Consider the following 21,773-nt stretch of genomic DNA (forward strand, 5'->3'; position numbering starts at 1 on the left):
AATGGAGGGGCAATTCCTTCTGAAATCTCAAAAGCCAGAGGGATAACTGAATAAGAATTTTAATAGCTGGTAGAAGAGCTTCAGGACTGCACATAGATTTCTGCTTCTCCCCGTGACTAGTAAAAACAGAATAAGAGTGCAATCCTGTCTGGAGAGTTACCAGCCTCTGAAATCGGAGGCTGCCAACTATCCTATGCAGGGTAGCTGAAGCATGGAGGGGATCCTCTCCTCCGTGCTCCAGCCACCCTGCATTTTGGCTGGACAGAGATTTTGCCCATCTAGGCATGGCTTCGGGGAGGGGGAGGGAAGGGGCCTGAAGACCCGATAGGAAGCTGTGTACAGTAACTTCTGCAGTCCCCTTCCCTTCCCTCCTCACCCCTTCCCTTCCCCTCATCTCTGCACTCCGTTTCCGAGTGCGTAGACATAACCAGTGCGGAGAGAACAGTGCTGGCTACGAGTGGGTGGGGAGTGCTGTTTCTGGGCTCCGAGGTCGGAGCCCTGGTCCTGACCTTGGATCCCAGAAACCAAACAATCCTATGTTCCCCTCAGGCACTGTATAGGGGGCACAGGATTGCTCTCTACATCATGCAAAGGATTAACTGTGCAAAATTTGCTCTATTTGCAGAATTTATAAAGGCTGAGGAATTCAGCTTTTCTTGGCACAGACTTTGGACTGCAAGCACATTACATTTTCATACATGTTGCTTTTGGCATTTCCCCCACATAGCCCTGAATCTAGCTGTGGCTCTTACAGCTATTTTTCTGTCCAGAAAATGATTCTTATTTGATACATTGACAAAGAGGAGAAAGCATTTTTAATGTGACTTATTTATATCACAAGCAACCATTTAAATCAGCCATTTAACATTACAAAGAATGTAATGCCATTTTGCTGTTATATCACATTATGAAGTGGGTAAGACCAGCTGGGGATGGCGGAGAAACTTGCAACTGATTCAAATGAGCTCGGATTTCTATGAGTCCAACCTGCAGATTCTGTTGTGGCCCAGCTTTTTCTCAGTCGCACAGATTCTGTGGACTTGCAAACCACTGGGGGATTTGCGCTAATGTGCATTTGCACGAGTGTGAGCTTGCACTAATGTGCATTAGCGCAAGTGCACACATGTGCAACCGTACATTTGCAAACAGGAACAAAATTCTCATACATCCCTAAAAAAAAAAGGGATTTCGTCAATGAATGGAAGATGCCTGATAATTCGCAAAACACATACAGAACGGATTTAACAAAATCTGTACATCCTTAAGACCAGCTGACTAAAACCTAGATTTCAGGTTGAAGTTTTGTACTAGTGATGATCAGTACAATGCACTAGTGATGATCAGTACAATCCTGTCCATGTCTACTCAGAAGTAAGTTCCCCTGAGTTCAGTGGGACTCTTTTCCTGGTAGATGTGTACAGGATTAATAGTTTATGATAGGTGAGTTATTAGACACTGTATAAGGTAACTGGAGGAGAGAAATGGCAAACTTACCCCTCTTCTATGACTTGGATGCTCTCCATTTTGGTTGTGTGTGTCGGCCTTCCTGTATTGTCCCCTCTATCTTCATTCCTAACAGTGAGGCTGCAATGTAGTACAACACTTTATTTTGTCTAGAGAAAATTAATTTAAAATAATGAATATATAATATATAAAAACAACATTGAGGTTTAAAGTAAACCTGCACACTTAAGGTAATACTGTCTTCTTAGTAAATGCAGGCTCATGTTTGAATACCCATAGTAAGAGATTTCCCTTGACCTTGAAGGCTCCACCCATGTCCTCTAAGTTAAGTCAAGAAAACCAGAATACATATTTTAATATAAATATCAGAATTGTAACTTTTGTCATTCTTATTTTTATGGCAATGATGCCATCGCAGTAAGTTAAATTTGTATAGTTTAATATTTGCATTGTCAAATCAAATGCCTAAATATATGCTAAAAGAAGAAGAAACTTAAGATATTTCATTTTGTCATACCTTAAGGCCAAACTGTAGATTTAAGCTTCTGTTATTATATCCTTATAAATGTTGAGCTAGGTATTACTTGCAGGGTTGTTTAGTAGCTCACTTGTAGCACTGTTACTAGCCATTTGATTGGTCCTCTTTTGCAATTTTAGTGCCCTTCTACACAAACTTGTTACGCTGGCCTCTTTCCTCCCCCTACAACAAGGACTTAGTCTGTATTGGAAAACAGGGGAGTGTCTCCACAAGCAACTTACTCTGAGCTGGCTGCGTTTGGACGTCATTAGGGATACATGACGTTGTGGCCATCTAGCAGCTACTCCAGAGTTTCACGCCAAAAACCTGGTTCTTCTTCTGAGACTACTTTTACTCCAATTGTTTTCCTTAATTTGGCCTATCTGCACTTCTGTTGTGGTGTACACAAATGCATGACAGAGCAAACGTGTGATAGAGGCATAGAGACGTCAAAAAAATCTCCCATCCAGAAAGGAAGAAGTTTAACAGGCATACCTACAAAGGGGTTTCAATGTTACTAGGTCACTATCGCACATTTGTCCATTTATGGCTGCATTTAGGCTAAGCTATCAGCTTTATGGCTGCAAATGGCGCCCACTACGCCATTTGCGTCCGGAGACTATCTTAGCACAGCGATACGGCACAGCAATGGCTGTCAGCCATATCCACATCCGCCAGCGGAGCAGGCAGCCGGCTCCGCAGGATTGACGCAGAGATGGATCCGACCTGGACAGATTCCGGGGGGAGGCGGAGGTGAGTGCTCCATTCCGCCACGGGCCCCAGTGGGGCCGGAATCTTTGAATCTGGCCTCATTGAGGTCCGTGGCAGAATTCTCCCCCATCCCTACTTTAGGGGGAAGGAAAAAAGACAGCCTGGATGCGGGGGAGGCTTTCTTATTGGTTGAGCAGCCCCTGCCGGTCTAATGAGGTTTACTCCAATGCCCCCACCCCACCCAGAAGTATGTTCTGTCAAGCTGGGGTGGTGCATTCGCTCGTGGAGCCTTGAGGAGACTACAGTGCACCAAAGCCAATTCCTTGGGAAAATCCGTGAAAGCCTCCCTTTGCTTCTCCTTCCATTGTCATGGAGGCAGCCCCCAGGATGTTTGATTGGTGTCCCTTTGTTCAGTCCCTTTTGTTTAAGCACCTTAAACTTGCCTGCCAGACAGAATGTGTGTATATTAATAACAGGCAAGTAACAAAGGTCATTTAGACACTGCTCCCTGTCACTGGGATGTAGTGTCAGTTTCCCCCATGCACATTGGATGCCAAGAGGCCTAACACATTTAGGATGCAACCTTATTCATATATGATCTGGGGCCTGTAAATCTTATCAGCAGCACCAGTTCCTACTGTCCTTGGGTCTTCAATTAAATGTTCCTAATTCTAATGGTGCCTGTTCCTCCCTCTTGCTGCCAGATGGATGCCATACCCTGTTGGTTCCCCCTGCCTGTGCATAGGAAATACAAGCAGGGACTAAAGAACTCTGGGACCTGTAGTTGTTGAGAGAGCATGTCACATACAGTGACAAGTCCTAGATCTGACCATATACGTCAGAATATTGCTTGTTCTGTCCCAACACTACTTCTGCAAATCTCACAAGATCTAATACCCTATGCAGATAAAGAGAAATAAGTTTGTATAATCATCATCAAGCATTAACTACAACTTAACCTCATTTCTCTCTCTCATGGTAATGGGCCTGCAGTGCAGGCTAGGCCCTCATGGATCTCCTGACCCAGGTGAAGAGACCTCTTTTTCCTACTTAACTGTTCCTGTGGCCATGAAGCTGTTCAAGAATGAAGATTGCTAGACCAAAGGACAGGATGTTGTCTCAGAGCCCAACGCTTTGTAAGGTGCTTGGCACACAATTCAACATACTGACCTATTTCGGACAACGTGACAGCTAGGGAAGTATGAAAGTCACTTACCTTTTCAACGGGATGATTCACGGTGGGCGGGAGGTGCTCCGCACCTCCCCCCGAAATCCTAATCCTGCTGGCGGCTCCGCAGAATCTCTGCGGAGCCGCCGGCAGGATTAGGAATTCGGGGGGAGGTGCGGAGTGCCTCCCCCCCCACGAATCACCCCGTCAAAAAGGTAAGTGACTTTCATACATCCCTAGCTGTCATGTTGTCCGCTTTTTTTCACTGTTTTAGCCTACGTAAATATTTACGTAAGCTATTATGGTGAAAAAAAGGGGAATGCAAATAGCGTAGTGGGCGCCATTTGCGTTCCTTCCCCCCCCCCGCTGTTTTAGCCTGCATAAATATTTACGTAAGCTATTATGGCGGGGGGGGGGGAAAGGAACGCAAATAGCGCCCACTACGCTATTTGCGTTCCCCTTTTTTTCGCCATAATAGCTTATGTAAATATTTACGTAGGCTAAAACAGCGAAAAAAAGGGAACGCAAATGGCAGCTGCTGTAGCCGCCGCCATTTGCATACGCTGTTTGTTTGTTTTTTGCTTGCTGTGATAGGCTACGTAAGTATTTACGTAGCCTATCACGGCAAAGGCAGCTACGCAAATGGCGTGGTGGCCGCCATTTGAGTCTGCAGCAGCCGGCCGAGAGACCAGCTGCCACTGCTGCCGCCGAAGCCTCCACCGCCAGAACATCCGCCTCAGGTAAGCTTCGTCCCGGGCGGGATTCCGCGGGGGGAGGCTGTTCCGCCACGGGTTTCGGGGGACCAAATGCCAGTGCATTCGGCCTCACTGAAATCCGTGGCGGAATTCTCCACCATCCCTAATGACAGCTCACTGTGGGTTAATTAATGGTGGGCCATCTGCCATTATGAATCTGCAAGCCCCATGGTCTGTCGTGTCGTTCGGACCCAGGTGGGTGGGTGGTGGCTATTTGAGGGTTAAATGACCCTTGCATAACCCACAGGATGTTTCAGGCAGCCAGCACTCGCTGCAGTGCCTCATGGGTAAATTAACCCACAATGGGCTGTCACGTCGTATGAACTGGGCCTCTGTGTTGTGAAGTACCTGCCATTTCGCTTGTGGGGAAAAGAGCCCATGTAGCAGCATCTTGCTTTGCTTCTCTTGTCATTCGCCTCCTGCTAGCAACCTCCTCGACCCAGAGTACCTCTCTTGAGCCAACCCATGTCCATTTTGCTTTGACTCCCACAGTAACTGATATCATATCCACAGAAAGGGCAAAGACCTAAATGCAAAGGTCTTTCCACAAGAACTGGAGATAGCGGAACAAATTAACAGATGACAGGAATTTTGCAGGACACCAGAATGACATGGGTAGATCAAGATACTGATATTGGGTCTAAAGTTCGCCATCTCTGATCTAAACTGTGTCCCTCAATTTATTTCAGTTTGAGTCATTAATGTACATATCTTTCAAGAGTCAGAGTATTATTGGCAAAGGAAGAGGGAGGCAGAAAATGTACAATAGAATGCCCTTCCGGTACTTGGAGCTTGCCATATGATGATTGATGATATTGTCCTGAGAGTTAATCCAAGCTATACATCATCTTAAATGAATAAAATATACGAGTCTAGCCCCCAGGGATTCTTTCTTCTTTAATATTAAGGTGTGAGGATTCCTTGGCTGTGAGTTCAATATGTATCACTATGATAAATGGGCACTTTGGCAAGTAATCTTTTCACACCAATAAAAACATGTTTGCTTTCCAGCAAAAAATTAAAATGAAATGAAAAAAATCTACTCCCAATTACTAGTTGCTGAGAACAATATGAATGTCTTTGCCCAAAGGGCTATTTCTGTAATCTATAAAGCTAAATGAAGAGCAATAGTTTTTTTTTCTGCCTACAGAAAAATCACCTCCGCTGTTAAGTAATATTTGTCTACCAAATCCTTATGTTAGTTTTCTGTGACTATCTTTAGGAATGTAATTTACAACAGAACAATGGGTATAAGATGAAACTGATTTATTGTTGCCACTGAAAATGTTTTTGAATTTAGGATGGTTTCTGCTTTGGAGAACCATCTGAAAATTTCTGAGTGAAGCTAAAAGAGTTTCAGCTAGGTAACTTCTGGACATTCCTGCTATCCGAAGACTTTGATAGTACAGTTAGCCCCATTTTTTTATCATTCCTAACTACATTTTGCTAATTTAAAATAGTTTACTTCACCCATGGAATGAACTGGAATATATCATTTGGCTTTCAGATCCAAAGGAAATTCACCTCCAACAACTTAGGCTGAATACAGACATTCAAAAGTGTGGTGGAAGTGGTTTGAACACACACCCCTGATGTAGCATACTGCATTTGGATCAGATAGATTTAGAGCTTTTCTATATGAGGTTGTTAATCACTGTATCTATTTTCAGTTTCATCACAGAATTGAGATCTGAGCACTACACAAAGAGTTTTTCTTTTCCTGCTTTTCTATGATGTAACCTCTAGGTGGCGCTGTGTTATAGCGGAATATGCAAAAACACAGGTAGTTCTTTCGCTTTCAGAAATAATACCCCATTTTCCCATTCTAAAAAAACCTAGGGGAAAAAACAGAAGCAAAAGTGGAGGATAACGTTGTCGTCTAAAGAACCCGTAAACAACTGTGAGGAATCACAAGTGCACAAAAAATGCATCATGTAGAAAAGCTCTTAGACTCAATGCTTGCTTACTCAAAAAGCTCACTACTGACCATGGACCAGTCACAAGCTCTTAGCCCAACATATCTTGAGGGCCTTTTAAGGTGCATTAGCATACCCCTGGGCTTATTGTGAAGATAAAATGGGGTGGGAGACCAAGTACAGCACCTGAACTGCTTGGAGGAAGAGTGGGACCCAAAAGTGATTAATAGTTTAATGACTACAAATACCGATGAATACAATACATATTGTATTTGGAATACAATATGCATTTGGTTGTTGGGGAAACAGACCTATGGCTGTCCAGCTGACTTCATTCATTCTGAGTGAGCATGTTCAGGATTGTACGTTAAAAGGCCATTCCTAAATGTGACACTAGTAAATATATATTAGCATGCAGCATCCATTCCACTGTGGCAACATACTCTAGCCGAGATGCTGCATGCCTTACAAGGTCATCAGGTACACCTGGGTTACTACAGGCAGATATGCTGGCAGAAGGGTTTAAGGAATGCTGATCCAGGCATTCTGTATGCATTACAAAGGAATGAATGAGAAGATGTGAATGTTCTTTACTTATCATTGATTCATATTTGGACAATGATTTCTCTAACAGTAAGCAGAGCACATCACTGGCACGATGTGTCAAACATCTGGCAGATATACAGCCACTACCCGTTGATGATGGCACTGCTCACAGCCTCTTGGTGCTGCCTCCAATTTCTTTAACTGGTCGATATCGTTGCCATCGCTGGCCATTTTGTAATCTGTGTGTGCACAGATGACACATTAAAATTGTGGCAGTGAGCAACATTGGTAGCAGTGGTTAGGGCAGCATCAGGAAACAAGCAGTAGCAGAAGAAAGAAGAGGAAAGGGAAGCACTAATCTTGCTTTATACGCAGATGCTTTAGAAATGTATGGAAAGCAGTTGTGCCCTGGGACACAGCTGTCTGTTTTAACTATTGATTTTTCCTGAACGAATCCATCCCACTGGGGTATTTAAAGAATAAATACTGAACTTTAATATAATACAGGGAAGGCTTATATAAATATAGGGAAGGCTTATATATAGGAAGGCTTATATATGATGGCCTGTTTGAGGAGAAACAGGCAGCACCGATCATCTGCTTGGCGCTGGGCTCGCATTCTTCTCCAGCAACTAGAACTTACACATGTGTAGGAAAGGGTTAAAATGTTGCTTCTGCATTAAATAGGTCGCAAATGCTTTTGAGCAGTGACTGAGCTGAGTGACTGAGATGTGGGAACAAGTGTCTAAGGTCCTGTGTGGTAAGAAACTTAAAATGAAGTTAGAAGTGTGGTTAGCTAAGCAAAGTAGAAACCACATTAGAAAATTAGATTAAAAAAACCAGAGTTAAGACACGTGGTTACTATAGAACTGCGCGTGCTTAAAGAGCTCATGAATATTATGTTATACACCCAGCATAGCGAATAAGGTCATTATAATGTGCATGCGATGTATGTAAAGGGAGGGGGAACACGTCAAGGAGATAATGTGAATAGGCGGGTCGGAAAGTTGTGAACCTTGGAGTACCTCGCCAATGGGGAAACAAGGGAGGACTCAGCGGCCGGGGAAAGAGAATAAAAACTGTGTGCTTTGATTGTCAGGTGTGCCTACTCAGCTAGGACACCCACCTTTGCAAACGTGCTTAATAAACATAGAGTGCTGCTTGAACGTGTGTCACGAAGTTATTTTACAGGTCATGTTTGGACAAACGAGTTTGGACTAACACATGCAAGCTCTGACCTGAGTGTGAGAGTCCGTGCTGCACCAGAGCAGCCGTCACCTCAATATAGTAGACATGTTGCAGGTATACACACTAGGCCGAATGTTCATGGTTGTGGTGCCGCTGGGGTAGCCTCTTTATTTTTAATCTATCATGTGATTAGTACTCTGGGAGCTGTTTACACAGCACCATTCCACCGGTGAAAACTGTAGCACTCTTCGGGCCACCTGAAACATGGCTAGCCCAAGAAATTTTGCCAGCTGAGGCAGAAGCAGGCCTGCCAGTGTACACCCCTGCTGCTGCTGCTGCTGCTGCTTCCTTAGTCTCAGTGACTGGCCGGCCCTGCAGAGAAGCCACCCAAGTCTAATGATATTTAGCAAAATCTCACGAGATTTCAGTAAGCCTGTGGTGAAACCCAATTAGACTCAGGCAAGTACCTCAAGACTTCACCAAGTATCACAAGACTTGGCTGGGTGAGACTTGAAGGAGGCCTACATAAAGCCTCTCCCCATGTGACCCAGCTTTGATTTCAAGATGGCTGCTGCCCAGTTTGTGGCTCCAGCTGTCTGCCTAGTCAGATGCTGGCAGCCATGGTTGGGCAGCCGCTGCCACTGCCTCCGTTCTCTTTGATTTCAAGTGTGGTGGCTGCTGCTCTTCAGTCTGAAGAGCAAGTGAGCCACCAGCCACACTCCACAGCCCAGCCAGCAGGGTGGCAACGGAGTGTCGAGTGGCGTGGCAGTGGTGCTCCATGACCCAGCCACAGAACGCTCAGCCAGGCAGCTGCTGCTGATGGCAGGAGCGTGATGGCAGCGGGGCGGGGGGGGGGTTGTGCTCCTTCTAGCAGCTCAGGCAGCATGGAATGGACTCACACGTGTGGGGAGAGGGTGCTCATTCCACTGCCCCTCTGAATCCAGTGCCTGGGACAAGGGGCTCAGTGTGGCTGAGGTCTGACTTAAAAATAATGATGGCCATTGAAAGATGAGTAAATGGGTGCCTGTAGTGTTTGTTCTGACTAAGAGCAAGCTGGATCATTTCAGCTGGAACCTTGCCAGCGGGGACATAAAGCATATTGTGCGGAAGGCACTTTGGAATCACAAAACTTCTGGAAAGACAAAGAGCACATTACAGGAGAAACAAAAATCAAGAGAGAGGGGTACAAGTGGAATCCCATGAAGGGAAAAAAAACTGAAAACAAAGAGAAGGGGTGGAGCGGGGGGGGGGGATGAGAGGGGAACAAGAAAACATTTCATGCATACCCTATGAAAGCACCCTTAAGCATGCCAATAGAGCCTCCATATGGATGAGTGTTTATGTTCTGCCAGATTTCTAAGGAGAAGAAAGGCTGTTTTATCTTCTTTGCCTTTTGTCTTAAGAAAGAGCATGGCTGCTCCTTAATTGAAGGATTCTGTATCTTCTTGGTTTTAAGCAAGGAGACAGTCTTGAAAGACGTGCTTAGTACCACGGGGCCCAGAGACAGCACTTGAGTTCTGCTTAAACATTCCAGACAGTTATTCCTAGTCTAACTGACATTTTAAGCTGATTTGGAATGATACATTGCTGGAAGATAAACCCTTTTCAAGTAGGAAATCATGCTGTGAGCTAATAAATCAGTCAGAAGTTGCATCTTTCATCCTCCACTCTAGGAGGTGGATGGGGATTTTTGATAATTCCGTTATCAAAAGACTGAGTTGTGCTCAGTCAGTAAATAAGGTCAGAAGAACTACTAGATAGGCCCCCTAGAAACTCAAGACAAGTGTTTATTTTGATCCTTGGATTGAGTCCCAATTTCTCTACCCCCAGTTGGTTAGCGTGTCTTTTTATTTGCACAGCTTCATCAGAGTGGAAGGTAATTTTGAGAACTAAAAAAAAGTGAGTAGGACTCTTAACCAGTGAATAGATTCTCTTCCAGCTGACTGAGGCTGGATCTACACTTACCGCCTTTTTTCGCTTCCAATGAGGTTTCATCACCCCCCTTTCACACTACGCAATAGCCGCCTCGAATTGGAACCGGAATTTCCCACTTCCGTCCTCCCGCTTTCAATACCCTAATATCCCGGTATTTCCCCTTAATGTGTACTGATTTTCCGCCTTCGCTACCATATCCAGTCGTAGTCCCCTCCCCCGCCTGTCCATATGCGGCGGTGTTTGTATTTCCCTCCTGTCCAATCACAGCTCTCGACAGCCCCATGTCTTCTTCCGGCTACCGATCGCATAGCTTCCTCAGCAGCCCCTGTTTCCTCAGCAACAAGCAAAGGGTTGGATGTGCGCACACTTGTCTGATATCGGATGCTAAGCGGGGTCGGCCCCGGTCAGTAGTTGGATGGGTGACCACCTGGAAATCAGGCTTCCTGTTCTATCCCTTCAAATGAGAGTAAGTTTTACCCCCTCCTATCCCGCGCTCTGGATTTTTTTTAAAAAATTAAGGCATTATCCTCGCAGAATCGGGGCTTCTCCGCGATGTTTTTTTTCCTAATTGAGGCATGATCTTCGAAGCTTGGAAGTTGTGAAGCTTCACAACTTCGAAGCTTCAAAGATCATGCCTGAATTAGAAAAAAAAAACATAGTGGAGAAGCCTCGATTCTACGAGGATAACACCTTAATTAAAAAAAAAACATCTGGAGCAGGGGATAGGAGGGGGTAAAACTTAGTCTCATTTGAAGGGATAGAACAACCCCCTGCTCAGTGCAGGAAGCCTGATTCCCAGGCGGTCGTCCATGCAACTACTCACCGGGGCCGACCCCGCCTAGCATCCGAGATCAGACAAGCGCGCGCAGGAAAACAGCACAGCGCTCGAGTGTGGACCAAGCTCACGCATTCGATGAAGCACTGCAACGGGGAAAATGGGTGAGTGTGAATAATCACGTTTTAATGCAAGAGCATTTAACCTGACGGGGCACTGAATTCATTGCGATGGCGGGCGCAATGTAGATTGGCCCTAAAAAAGCCTGTTCTTGCCCACTCTATGCCTTTAACACAGGGCTGGGGAACGTGTGACCCTCCAGATATTCTTGGACTACAACTCCTATCAGCCTATTCACTATAGCCAATAGTGAAAGATGATGGGAGTTGCAGTCCAACAATATCTGGAGGACTACATGTTCCCCATCCATACTTTAACAGAATGTGATCTGTAAACATCAGCAGATGTTGTTCACCACATACAGTTTCATCATTTAATTTATATCCCATCAGTCTTCTGTGAAACTCCTGGTGGTATACAAAGCATTTTCCAGGCTGTTCTCCCATCCAGGCACTGATTAGTACCAGGCCTGCTTAGCTTTAGCAAGTGAGAAGGATCACAGAAGAGAGAGGCAGGCAGGAAGCCAGGCAAAGTTCACCTAACTGAACTGTCCCTTCTTTTCCCTAAAGGGCCGTTACCATCAACTGCTCAGTGGGACAGATCCCAGGAGAGATCCCAGGCAAGTGAAGACCCCTCAGACCCCTTCCTCCACAGAGCTTTCTGCCATCAAGTGCCCTCTAGATGGATCCTTACGAATTATTTTTTAATATTGTTTTATAATGGTTTTTATGAATGTAATGTTGTTTTACTTGTAAGCTGCCTTGGTAGCATTTTAGCCTGAAAGATGGGATGTAAATATGTGTAACAAATAATAACAAATGTGCTTCAGGCCATATCTGCTAATTGCTGAAGCTCACAATTTAGTAAGGGGCTGAAGGCAGCACAAGTACCATTGCTGATGTGGGGATTCCTAATTAAATATTTAAAATTTGTAATGGCTAGTCTTAAAAAGAGCCAGGTCTTTTTGGTCTCTAACCAAGCAGATATTCCCACCTAGCTAAAAACTACAGCATGAAATCCCTACGAGCTATCTTGAGAAATGCCTATGAAAGACATAAGGCCAAAACTCAACTGTTCCTATCAGACAGATGAATATTTTAATTATTTTCAGTAAGCCCAATTACTCCATTTCAAAAGAGCTCCCTGAGAACAGTTTCTCAACCACAATCGTTGCATATTTGAAGAGTAAATATTTGATAGGAGGGGTGAGTTGGATCCCATCAATAAGCACACCACACCCAAGCTGCTGATAGTTGTTCAACTGAAAGGAGATCTAAGTTGGTTCTAAACATAATAGTCCTGATTCATGCCTGAGAAAACATCACCAATATAAACACAGGGAATCGTTCTTCGTATGTTCTTTGTGGGACCCCTGAATAGAGGGTGTACAAAGGTGGTGCTGCCCTTGCCTGATGAAGGCAATGTATTAGCAACCAACAGATTATATTTTGATAGTCTGTACTGACACATGACATTATGTTGATAGTTTCTAGGATTTTTGTAAAGAGGGAAAATAGTGTCATTGCTGTACCTGTTCCATGGTTCCACCTTGCTAATTTCGTTTAACTATGGTTTCTCTGAATCAAAGAAAGTAAAATGAAATTTAGCAACACTTCAAGAATTGTCATTTGAACTGAATCTGTAGGTGGGACTGGCATACAAGGTTTAAAGGTCTTTTGATTTGGTCACTGTGTGAGTGGTATATTCACCGCCATCAGAGGGATTTCCCAGCTGACTAGTTATATTGTCCTGTAACACAAAAAAAGTGAAGCCAAAGATATTATGAGTGTGATTTCTTCTATCGTCAGTCAGATTGTGTGAATTCCCTTGGATATGAGCATTTATTATTCTGGTTGTTCAATAAATAGCTATGAACAGATTTACAACCCTTACTCTTGCAACTCTGCCACTGCTCCTGTTCCTTCATTTGACTTTAATGTTGTTGTGTAATTTTTTATGTCTTGAGGTGAATTTATCTAACTTCTGATATGACCTCCAGGTTTCATCCTCTCTCAAGTGAAGCGAGTCTTTCCTTGCCAAATCGCTTGGCAAGGGATGGAAAATGAATAATATCCTGGGGTGCAGTTTAACAAGCAGAAAGCACACTTTCTTGGGTTCCTTTCCTCCCCCCGACATCTCAAGCAGTTCTGTAGGGGCGTATCTTGACTGGAGTTTCAACAACTTGGAGGTTCCTTGAGAAAGATCACAAAATCTTGTCCCACACAATAATATAAGTGATATGAGGTGTTCAAAAAGAGATTGTGCTTAGCAGGCTGCATTCTATGCCTTATCACAGGCCAAGGGCAGTATCCAATGTTAGTCGGATGTTTGCGGGTCCTTTTCATGACGTTGTTAACCTCCAGGGCACATCCTGAGGTATTTCTTCGTTACTCCATCTCAAAAAGATCCAGAAATAATGAACTATCTATTTAAGTTGGACTGTTACGCTATTAAAACAGCCACTAGATGGTGCTGTTTCATTTGATCTCTATGGAACCTTGAAAATTAAAAACTTCCCGTCTCAGCAATCACATGGTTGCCATTTGGGAGCCCACTGTAAACACGGAAAGGCTCCACAACAGGAGGACTGTGGATGTTTTCTTTAGTGCAAAGGCAGCCTTAGTTGTCGCATTCATTTCAATAGGTCGACTCTACATAGGACTAACATTGGATACTACCCTACGTTACGGCACTCCAACTCTCTTGGCCTCCTAACAGGGGTTATGGCTCTTATGGTACACATTCAGTCACTCGTTTTCATGCTCCCAGCTCAGGCATCTCTGTTTATAGAATGGTCCATACATGCTCTGCAGCCCCTGTACCATAATCCTCACTATGCCAGCATGGACGCCTGAAGACGTCATTTGATGCAATTCAGGTGTACCATATCACTAGGGATTAACAGAGGGGCTGCACCCAGCTCATCATGCTCAGCCTCAATCGGCTGCCAACTGGGCGAGAGCTTGCCCTCCTCTTTCTTTATACCAGGGCTATGATCTCTGTTGTTGGCTGGGGCATTTATTCAACAGTCTCAAATACTCATGCGCTCCTCCCAGGGAAAGACTCTACATAGGACTAACATTGGCAGGGGTCTGAGACACTGTCAAGGAGTCACAAATGCTGGAATTCTGGGAGTAGTTGGCAGCAGTGCAGATTACTCCTTCCTGAAAATCTGCTCACTTGTAAATGTAATCAATAACAGCAATCATTAAAAACTAGAGGATTAATCCACTCAAAATTGTCATTTCGTGGACAATGGGATTGCCAGTCCCCTTGTTTAGAGATCAGAATGTGGAACTTTTTATTAGACTCCCCAAGCCTCACAAGATGGTGGATGAGAAGGGTTATATAAAATATAAATAGCCAAAATGGGAGTTTATAATGAACCTGCTTCAATCCTTACTGAAGATTTGCTCAATGACATAGAAACAGACGATGCTACCTATCATCGTCTTGGACAGCTAGCCATAACTGGTGCCATAACCCTTGGTGGGTTTCCATATGTGATGGGTGGGCTGCAGTCACCTTGAAGGGTCAGAAGTTGTGCAGGCCTGCTGTTCAGTTTTTTAAATGTGAAATTTAGTAAGGGGCTGAAGGCAGACAATAGTTTTGAAAAACTGGCTTAAGGGAAGCATGGCTTTACATATGTCTTTCCCCCTCTGTTGCCTTTAGTTAGATTTTGCAGGTTTTTCTGAAACAATACAAAAATCTTCAACATCTGCCTACCAGTAGCAGAAGTGGGATGATTGTATACACTGTGAGCATCAATCCCTCTTTCAGACTCAACTCTGAAAAAAAACCTTTTATCTATAAAGTAGTGTATAATACTGTACACACAGGCCATCTTTATAAACAATGCTACTTCCTCAAATTTAATATTCACAACTACATTTAAATAAAAGAAGGGGAGAAATCTGGCTCCTAAGGTGGGATGGATAACAAAACTTCTTTTGTTTTTTTAAATGGCCTTTTAAGAATATGTAGACTTGTAAAAATGTGTATAGCTGTCAGTCATCTCACAAATTCACTGTAAACATAATGACAAAAGCATGGATTCATGGACCTTTTGATAACTCCATCAGCTATTAAACCCATACAAGGGAAATATTCCTTTTAATAAAAAAGAAATATTTGTGTAACAAGGTCAGAAGGAAGAGTTTTTAGATAATTGCTGCAGCCCGAGGAAAATTACAAAACCAGAAAGAAAGTTTTCTTGCCAACAGTGACTCTTGCTGACTCCAAAGTCTGTGAGCACCTTTGAGGTTGCTGGGATTACCTGGTCCCAACACTGACTTGTTGGCATTATTTGTCCAAGATACATCGCCATGCCTGATTCTGACACTGATGCAAAACTCTTAGCCACATTGAAGGTCAGGAGCCCACAGCCGATTTTGAAAAACTAAGACCTCACAATGTACTTCATTCCATAAAGTCTATGCAAAGTTTGTATGCAGAACTTCCCTTTTGGTGTCTTCCCTGCTAGGAAAAATGGTGGAGATAAAGACAGCTTCCCTGAAATCCATCTGGCACACTTTTCCGGTTCCTGTTTTCAAACTAAGACGTTATGACTCCTCACAACACCTTATTGTGGGGCAGGAAAAGAAAGTTGTTGAACTTTGATTTGGCTTCAGGATGGGTGATGCAATCTAATCCCTGAAGAGCACAGTCAGGGAGGGGAATGGGTCAGGGAGGGGAACGGGGCCTCGGGCTGGCTATCTATCACAATGCAAACAGTGATGCAACAGGTTCTGCTGCCACCTGGTGGAATCGAGCATCGTTGTCTCACAACTCTAATCTCACCAGCTCACTCCAAAGTTTAAGAAGCTGTTCTCGAGGAAATGGGGAGACCTGCAGTGCTTCCAGACAGAGGGCTCCTAACACCATCTATCAGAAGGCACTGTGCAGCAATTGCATCTTTTTTTCCTTGGTAAGAAAAAAGATGGAAGAAGCGGTGGGAAAACACGGAAGGGTTACAAGAGGAAGATGACATCATCTAAATTCTGTGAATGAGGCAGGTGATAAAAACTTCATCTGGAAAAATCTTTGTTCATCTTCATACGTTAGGAGGGTGTGCTGAACCCTTGCTGCCAAGGTGAGATGCAGATGATGGGACTCTGACTTTCTGACGCTAAGATGAGCAGTCACTAGGGAAACTTTAAACTGCGGTTGTCACTGCTGCGACATAACTGATGGCTTTGGCCAACCTTAAAGTGTCACCCCAGCCAGGAACTGATGTAGCTCTTGCTAGAGGGAATGGCAGGCTATATGGCTGCAGAAGTAGAAATGCTTGCTGTTGCTCCTCTGGAGAAAATTGCCATTATGACTCTCATGCTAAGTGAGGATGGAGGCGGCAGGCTGGTTAGATGGCAGGTGTGGATGTTTTATGTGGCGTTAAAGGAATGTAGGCTACTTAACATCTAGACCTGGCCATTCTGGCTGGGGATGATGGGGGTTGTAAACCAATACATCTCAAGGGCACCAGGTTGGGGAAGCCTGCTCTGGACCAAAGAACTCTGGTGGGAGACAGTCATCTTATTTTAAGGTTTTCAGGATCCCTCTGAAAATAGGGAATTTTTTAAATATGAAGGACAGCATTCATTCTTACCATTCTGCCATCTGCCACCTGCATCCTGAAATGATATAGTTTCCAGGATAATTGTACCATATATATTTATTTTTTAATGTGTAGATGGCACTTAGTTCCATTTTGAGAGGCTCAGACTAATCATTCCTTACTTGAGAAGGTTTGCAATAATAAAATTTAAGAGCCTTGATTCAGTGGAGTGATTGACTTTTCCCAGCAGGAAGAAAGTTAATGAGAAGGGATATTTATCTTTTTATTAAATGACATTTTTGCTTAGCTCCTAACTGCCATTACCAGGTTTACACTGCTGGCCAAGGGGTCTTACAGTCTTGTTGTTCAGTCGTTAAGTCGTGTCCGACTCTTTGTGACCCCATGGACCATAGCACGTCAGGCCTTCCTGTCCTCCGCTCTCTCCCGGAGTGTGCTCAAGTTCATATTCATTGCATCGGTGATACTATCTAGCCATCTCATCCTCTGCCATCCCCTTCTCCTTTTGCCTTCAGTCTTTCCCAGCATCAGGGTCTTTTCCAGAGGGTTTTCTCTTCGCATTAGGTGGCCAAAATATTTGAGCTTCAGCTTCAGTATCTGTCCTTCCAATGAGCAGTCAGGGTTGATTTCCTTTAGGATGGACTGATTTGACCTCCTTGCAGTCCAGGGGACTCGTAAGAGTCTTCTCCAGCACCACAGTTTGAAAGCATCAATTCTTGAATTCATTGAAATGAAGCTCAGCCTTCCTTATAGTCCAGCTCTCACAGCCATACATTACTACTGGGAAAACCATAGCTTTGATTAGACGGACCTTTGTCGGCAAGGGGATGTCTCTGCTTCTTACTATGCTGTCTAGGTGTGCCACAGCTTCCTCCCAAGGAGCAAGCATCTTTTAATTTCATGGCTACAGTCACCGTCTGCGGTGATCTTGGAGCCCAAGAAAGTAAAATCTGTCACTGCTGCCATTTCTTCTCCTTCTATATGCCAGGGAGTGATGAGGCCAGATGCCATGATCTTCGTTTTTTTAATGTTGAGTTTCAAACCAGCTTTTGTACTCTCCACTTTCACCCTCAACAAGAGGCTCTTGAGATCCTCTTCGCTTTCTGCCATTAGGGTGGTATCGTCTGCGTATCTCAGGTTGTTGATAATTCTCCCAGCAATCTTAATTCCGACCTGTGATTCATCCAACCCGGCGTTTCTCATGATGTACTCTGCATATAAGTTAAATAAGCAATATACAGCCTTGTCGTACTCCTTTCCCAGTTTTGAATCAATCGGTTGTTCCATGTCCGGTTCTTACTGTTGCTTCTTGACCCTCGTACAGGTTTCTCAGGAGACAGGTAAGGTGATCTGGTACTCCCATCTCTTTAAGAATTTGCCACAGGTTGTTGTGATCCACACAGTCAAAGGCTTTAGCGTAGTCAATGAAGCAGAAATAGACATTTTTCTGGAATTCTCTTGCTTTCTCCATGATTCAGCGGATGTTGGCGATTTGATCTCTAGTTCCTCTGCCTCTTCGAAACCCAGCTTGTACTTCCAGTGGTTCTCGGTTCACATACTGCTGAAGCCTAGCTTGTAGGATTTTGAGCATAACCTTGCTGGCATGTGAAATGAGCGCAATTGTGCGGTAGTTTGAACTCTCTTTGGCATTGCCCTTCTTTGGAATTGGAATGTAAACTGACCTTTTCCAGTCTTGTGGCTACTGTTGAGTGTTCCAATTTTGTTGGCATATTGAATGCAGCACTTTAACAGCATCATCTTTTAGGATTTTTAATAGCTCAGCTGGAAGACTGTCATCTCCACTAGCTTTGTTGTTAGTAATGCTTCCTAAGGCCCACTTGACTTCACTCTCTAGGATGTCCGGCTCAAGTTCAGTGACCGCACTATCATGGCTATGCGGGACATTCAGATCTTTCCTGTATAGTTCTTCTGTGTATTCTTTCCACCTCTTCCTAATCTCATCTGCTTCCGTTAGGTCCCTGCCTTCTTTGCCCTTTATCATGCCCGTCTTTGCACAAAACGTTCCCTTGAGATCTCCGATTTTCTTGAAAAGATCTCTAGTCTTTCCCATTCTGTTGTTTTCCTCGATTTCTTTGCATTGTTCATTTAAGAAGGCCTTCTTGTCTCTCCTTGCTATTCTCTGGAACTCTGCATTCAGTGGGATATATCTTCCCCTTTCTCCCTTGCTTTTCACTTCCCTTCTTTCCTCAGCTATTTGTAAAGCCTCATCAGACAGCCACTTGGCTTTCTTGCATTTCTTTTTCTTTGGGATGGATTTAGTTGCTGCCTCCTGAACAATGTTACGGGCCTCCGTCCATAGTTCCTCAGGCACTCTGTCTATCAGGTCTAATCCCTGAAATCTATTCCTCACCTCCACTGTATATTCATAAGGGATATGATTTAGGTCATACCTGAATGGTTTAGTGGTTTTCCCTACGTTCTTCAATTTAAGCCGAAATTTTGCAAGAAGCAGCTCATGATCTGAGCCACAGTCAGCTCCAGGTCTTGTTTTGACTGACTGTATAGAGCTTCTCCATCTTTGGCTGCAAAGGACATAATCAACCTGATTTCGATATTGACCATCTGGTGATGTCCATGTGTAGAGTCGCCTGTTGTGCTGTTGGAAAATCGTGTTTGCTATGATCAGCGTGTTCTTTTGGCAAAACTCGATTAGCGTTTGTCCTGCTTCATTTTGTACACCAAGGCCATGCTTGCCTGTTATCCCAGTGATTTCTTGACTTCCTACTTTAGCATTCCAATCCCCTATGATGAAGAGGACGTCTTTTTTTGGTGTTAGTTCTAGAAGGTGTTGTAGGTCTTCCATCCATCTTGGGTGGCCCTGCACGGCATAGCTTATGGCTTCACTGAGTTACGCAAGCCCCTTCTCCACAACAAGGCAGTGATCCATGAAAGGGTAATACTTGCAGTATTAACAATTATTAAAGTAGCTTAAAAGACAGACGCTCCCTTAAACAGCTACCTGTTCTCATGCCATATCTAATGTTTCTATCGATGTCATATATTTACTATCCACTAAACAAAGGTGTGCATATTTAACTATCAGTCGCTGTGTAAACAGAAGACTTAATCCTCATTCTGATTCAAAGGCTGGCTGGAGTGAAAGGGAAAACTACACATCACAAGATGTTGAACGTGACCAATCAAACAGATGCAGCCTTAAGGACGACTGGTGCTATTAGAAAGGTTGAGGCCCAATGGTACAAAGGTCATATAAACTTCTGCTGGGAATGAAAACATAATTGTCAGTATAAATGAATCCAAGTAATGGAATTATAGTATGATCCTGTGGATGAGTGTTGGACATGGACCTTGGATTAGCCTTCCCCAGCTTGGTTCCCTCCTGACTGGGGCATGGTGGGAGTTGTAGTCCAAGACATCTGGAGGGACCCAGGGTGATGACTAGCTTCCAATGCCTGCTTCCATATAACCTTCTGGAAAAAACATTCTCTCCCACCCATTGTTTACCATCTATAAAGTGGGTTGTAGGCCAAACATCTGGAGGGCACTAGCTTTTGTACCCCTGAGTTAGAATGTATTAGGCCATTTCCATAGCATGTGGGGCAGAGCTTCATAACTGCCCTGGTTGCTGTGATTTGGATAGTAATTTAAGCAGCCTTTAGAAGCAGTTTTCCATATTTTGACTCACACAGTCTGTGATGTTTCATTCCTTGACTACCGTATCCTTAAAAACACTTTTTTAAAAACAACAACAACCCCACACTCTTCAATCTCAAATGTTAGTGATGGAAGAGAAAGTTATTAGGCTATCCAATCTGTTTCTCCTTACATTCTTTTTCCATACTTTTGTCCAATCTAATTCTAAGAATCATCAGCAATGGCATTTCCACCCCAACCTTGACTCTAACTTGCCAACATTTTTATTTTTAAAGCAGGCAGCTGTTACTACACTGGATAGGCTTGCCCAAACGCTCCGAAGAATTTGGTGTAACTAACAATGCATCAGTGTCGACAAACAGTATGGCAACTTACAAATACACTGGAAAGTTGAAAAGTAATGAACGCTGTTCTGTAGACTCTGGGAAATTTACAAGCTAATATATGGGTCCTGTGCTACTTTGGAGTCTTGCCAAGGGAAACATAGTTTAAAAAAAAAAACTTCTGAGAAAAACCGTATGCTTAAAAGTTTCCCAGAGAAGTATTATTAATGCAAATAAGTTAGTTTGCTTCTAAGGAGCAGTGGATATATATATATTTTTAAAGCTTGAGCCATGGGTATCACTTGTATAACACACAACAGGGGTTGCATAGTTCTCATTCACCGCACATTTACTTTTTAAACCTCTTTCATTTCCACATGCAAAAGTGTCGAGGAGAAAGGTGGCTTCATAGTCACCAATCTGCCCAGCCCCTTCCCAGAATTGCTCAGGAGCAATGGTCAATAGCCCTTGAACCACACTTCAGGATGAGTTGACAGATGGTGTGTGGCAGGGGTGCTGAACCTCAGGCCCGCAGACCAAATCTGGCCTTCTGGGGTTCCCCAGAAGGCTCCACCCCTTCTGCTAACCCCACCCCTTTCCCCTGACTGCCAATCGTTTGGTGGCTTCCCAGCTTTTGCACAATATTTTCCCTATTCTAAAAGGCCAAAACCTCTCCTGTGGCTTAGTTACTGGCAAGAACAGCTTTCAGCTAAAATGCTGCTTTTATTTTGGCCCTGCCCCTTTTGCCTTTGATCCCATGCACTTTGCCTTCATCCCCACCCACCACTGGAATGTGGCCGCCATGAGCTTCTCTGAAATTGAATTAGGTCCTTGGGCTGAAAGAGGTTCAACACCTCTGGGATACGGACTGAGTTTGGCCATGAGGTAAAATGGCAATACGATTGCTTCACCATATATCCAAGGCCTAATTCACATGTAGAGAGTGATATGGGCAGCTGCTGGAAATGCCACCCCACAGGAGTTCCGCCCACTCCATTGGCCAGGAATCTGTGGTCGGAGGGCTTCTCTGTTGGTGTGTTGAGAACTGGCAGAACTGTGGACATCAGGGGTTGCGGGGGCGAAGTGTGTTGCTCCACATAAAATACACATATCCAGTTGCAGATATCACCTCACTATCTGTCTTGTG

At 44.0% G+C, this 21,773-nt stretch overlaps 1 protein-coding gene across 2 annotated transcripts in view; it reads right to left on the bottom strand.

The window, feature by feature from the left end:
- The window catches only part of RGS17 (regulator of G protein signaling 17), a 91,763-nt gene that overhangs the window by 8,124 nt on the left and 61,866 nt on the right, over positions 1-21,773 (bottom strand). Inside the window, exon 3 of one of the 2 annotated variants that reach the window (XM_084827862.1) lies at positions 1,495-1,572. In XM_084827862.1, the coding sequence (XP_084683988.1) occupies positions 1,495-1,572 (78 nt within the window). Of the gene's footprint in view, positions 1-1,494; positions 1,585-21,773 lie in introns of both variants that reach the window. The other variant, XM_084827861.1, reaches the window with a different exon arrangement.

Source organism: Heloderma suspectum, chromosome 1, assembly GCF_057233095.1.
Source record: "Heloderma suspectum isolate Gila_16-S chromosome 1, 16-S_ref, whole genome shotgun sequence".
Lineage (NCBI taxonomy): Eukaryota > Metazoa > Chordata > Lepidosauria > Squamata > Helodermatidae > Heloderma > Heloderma suspectum.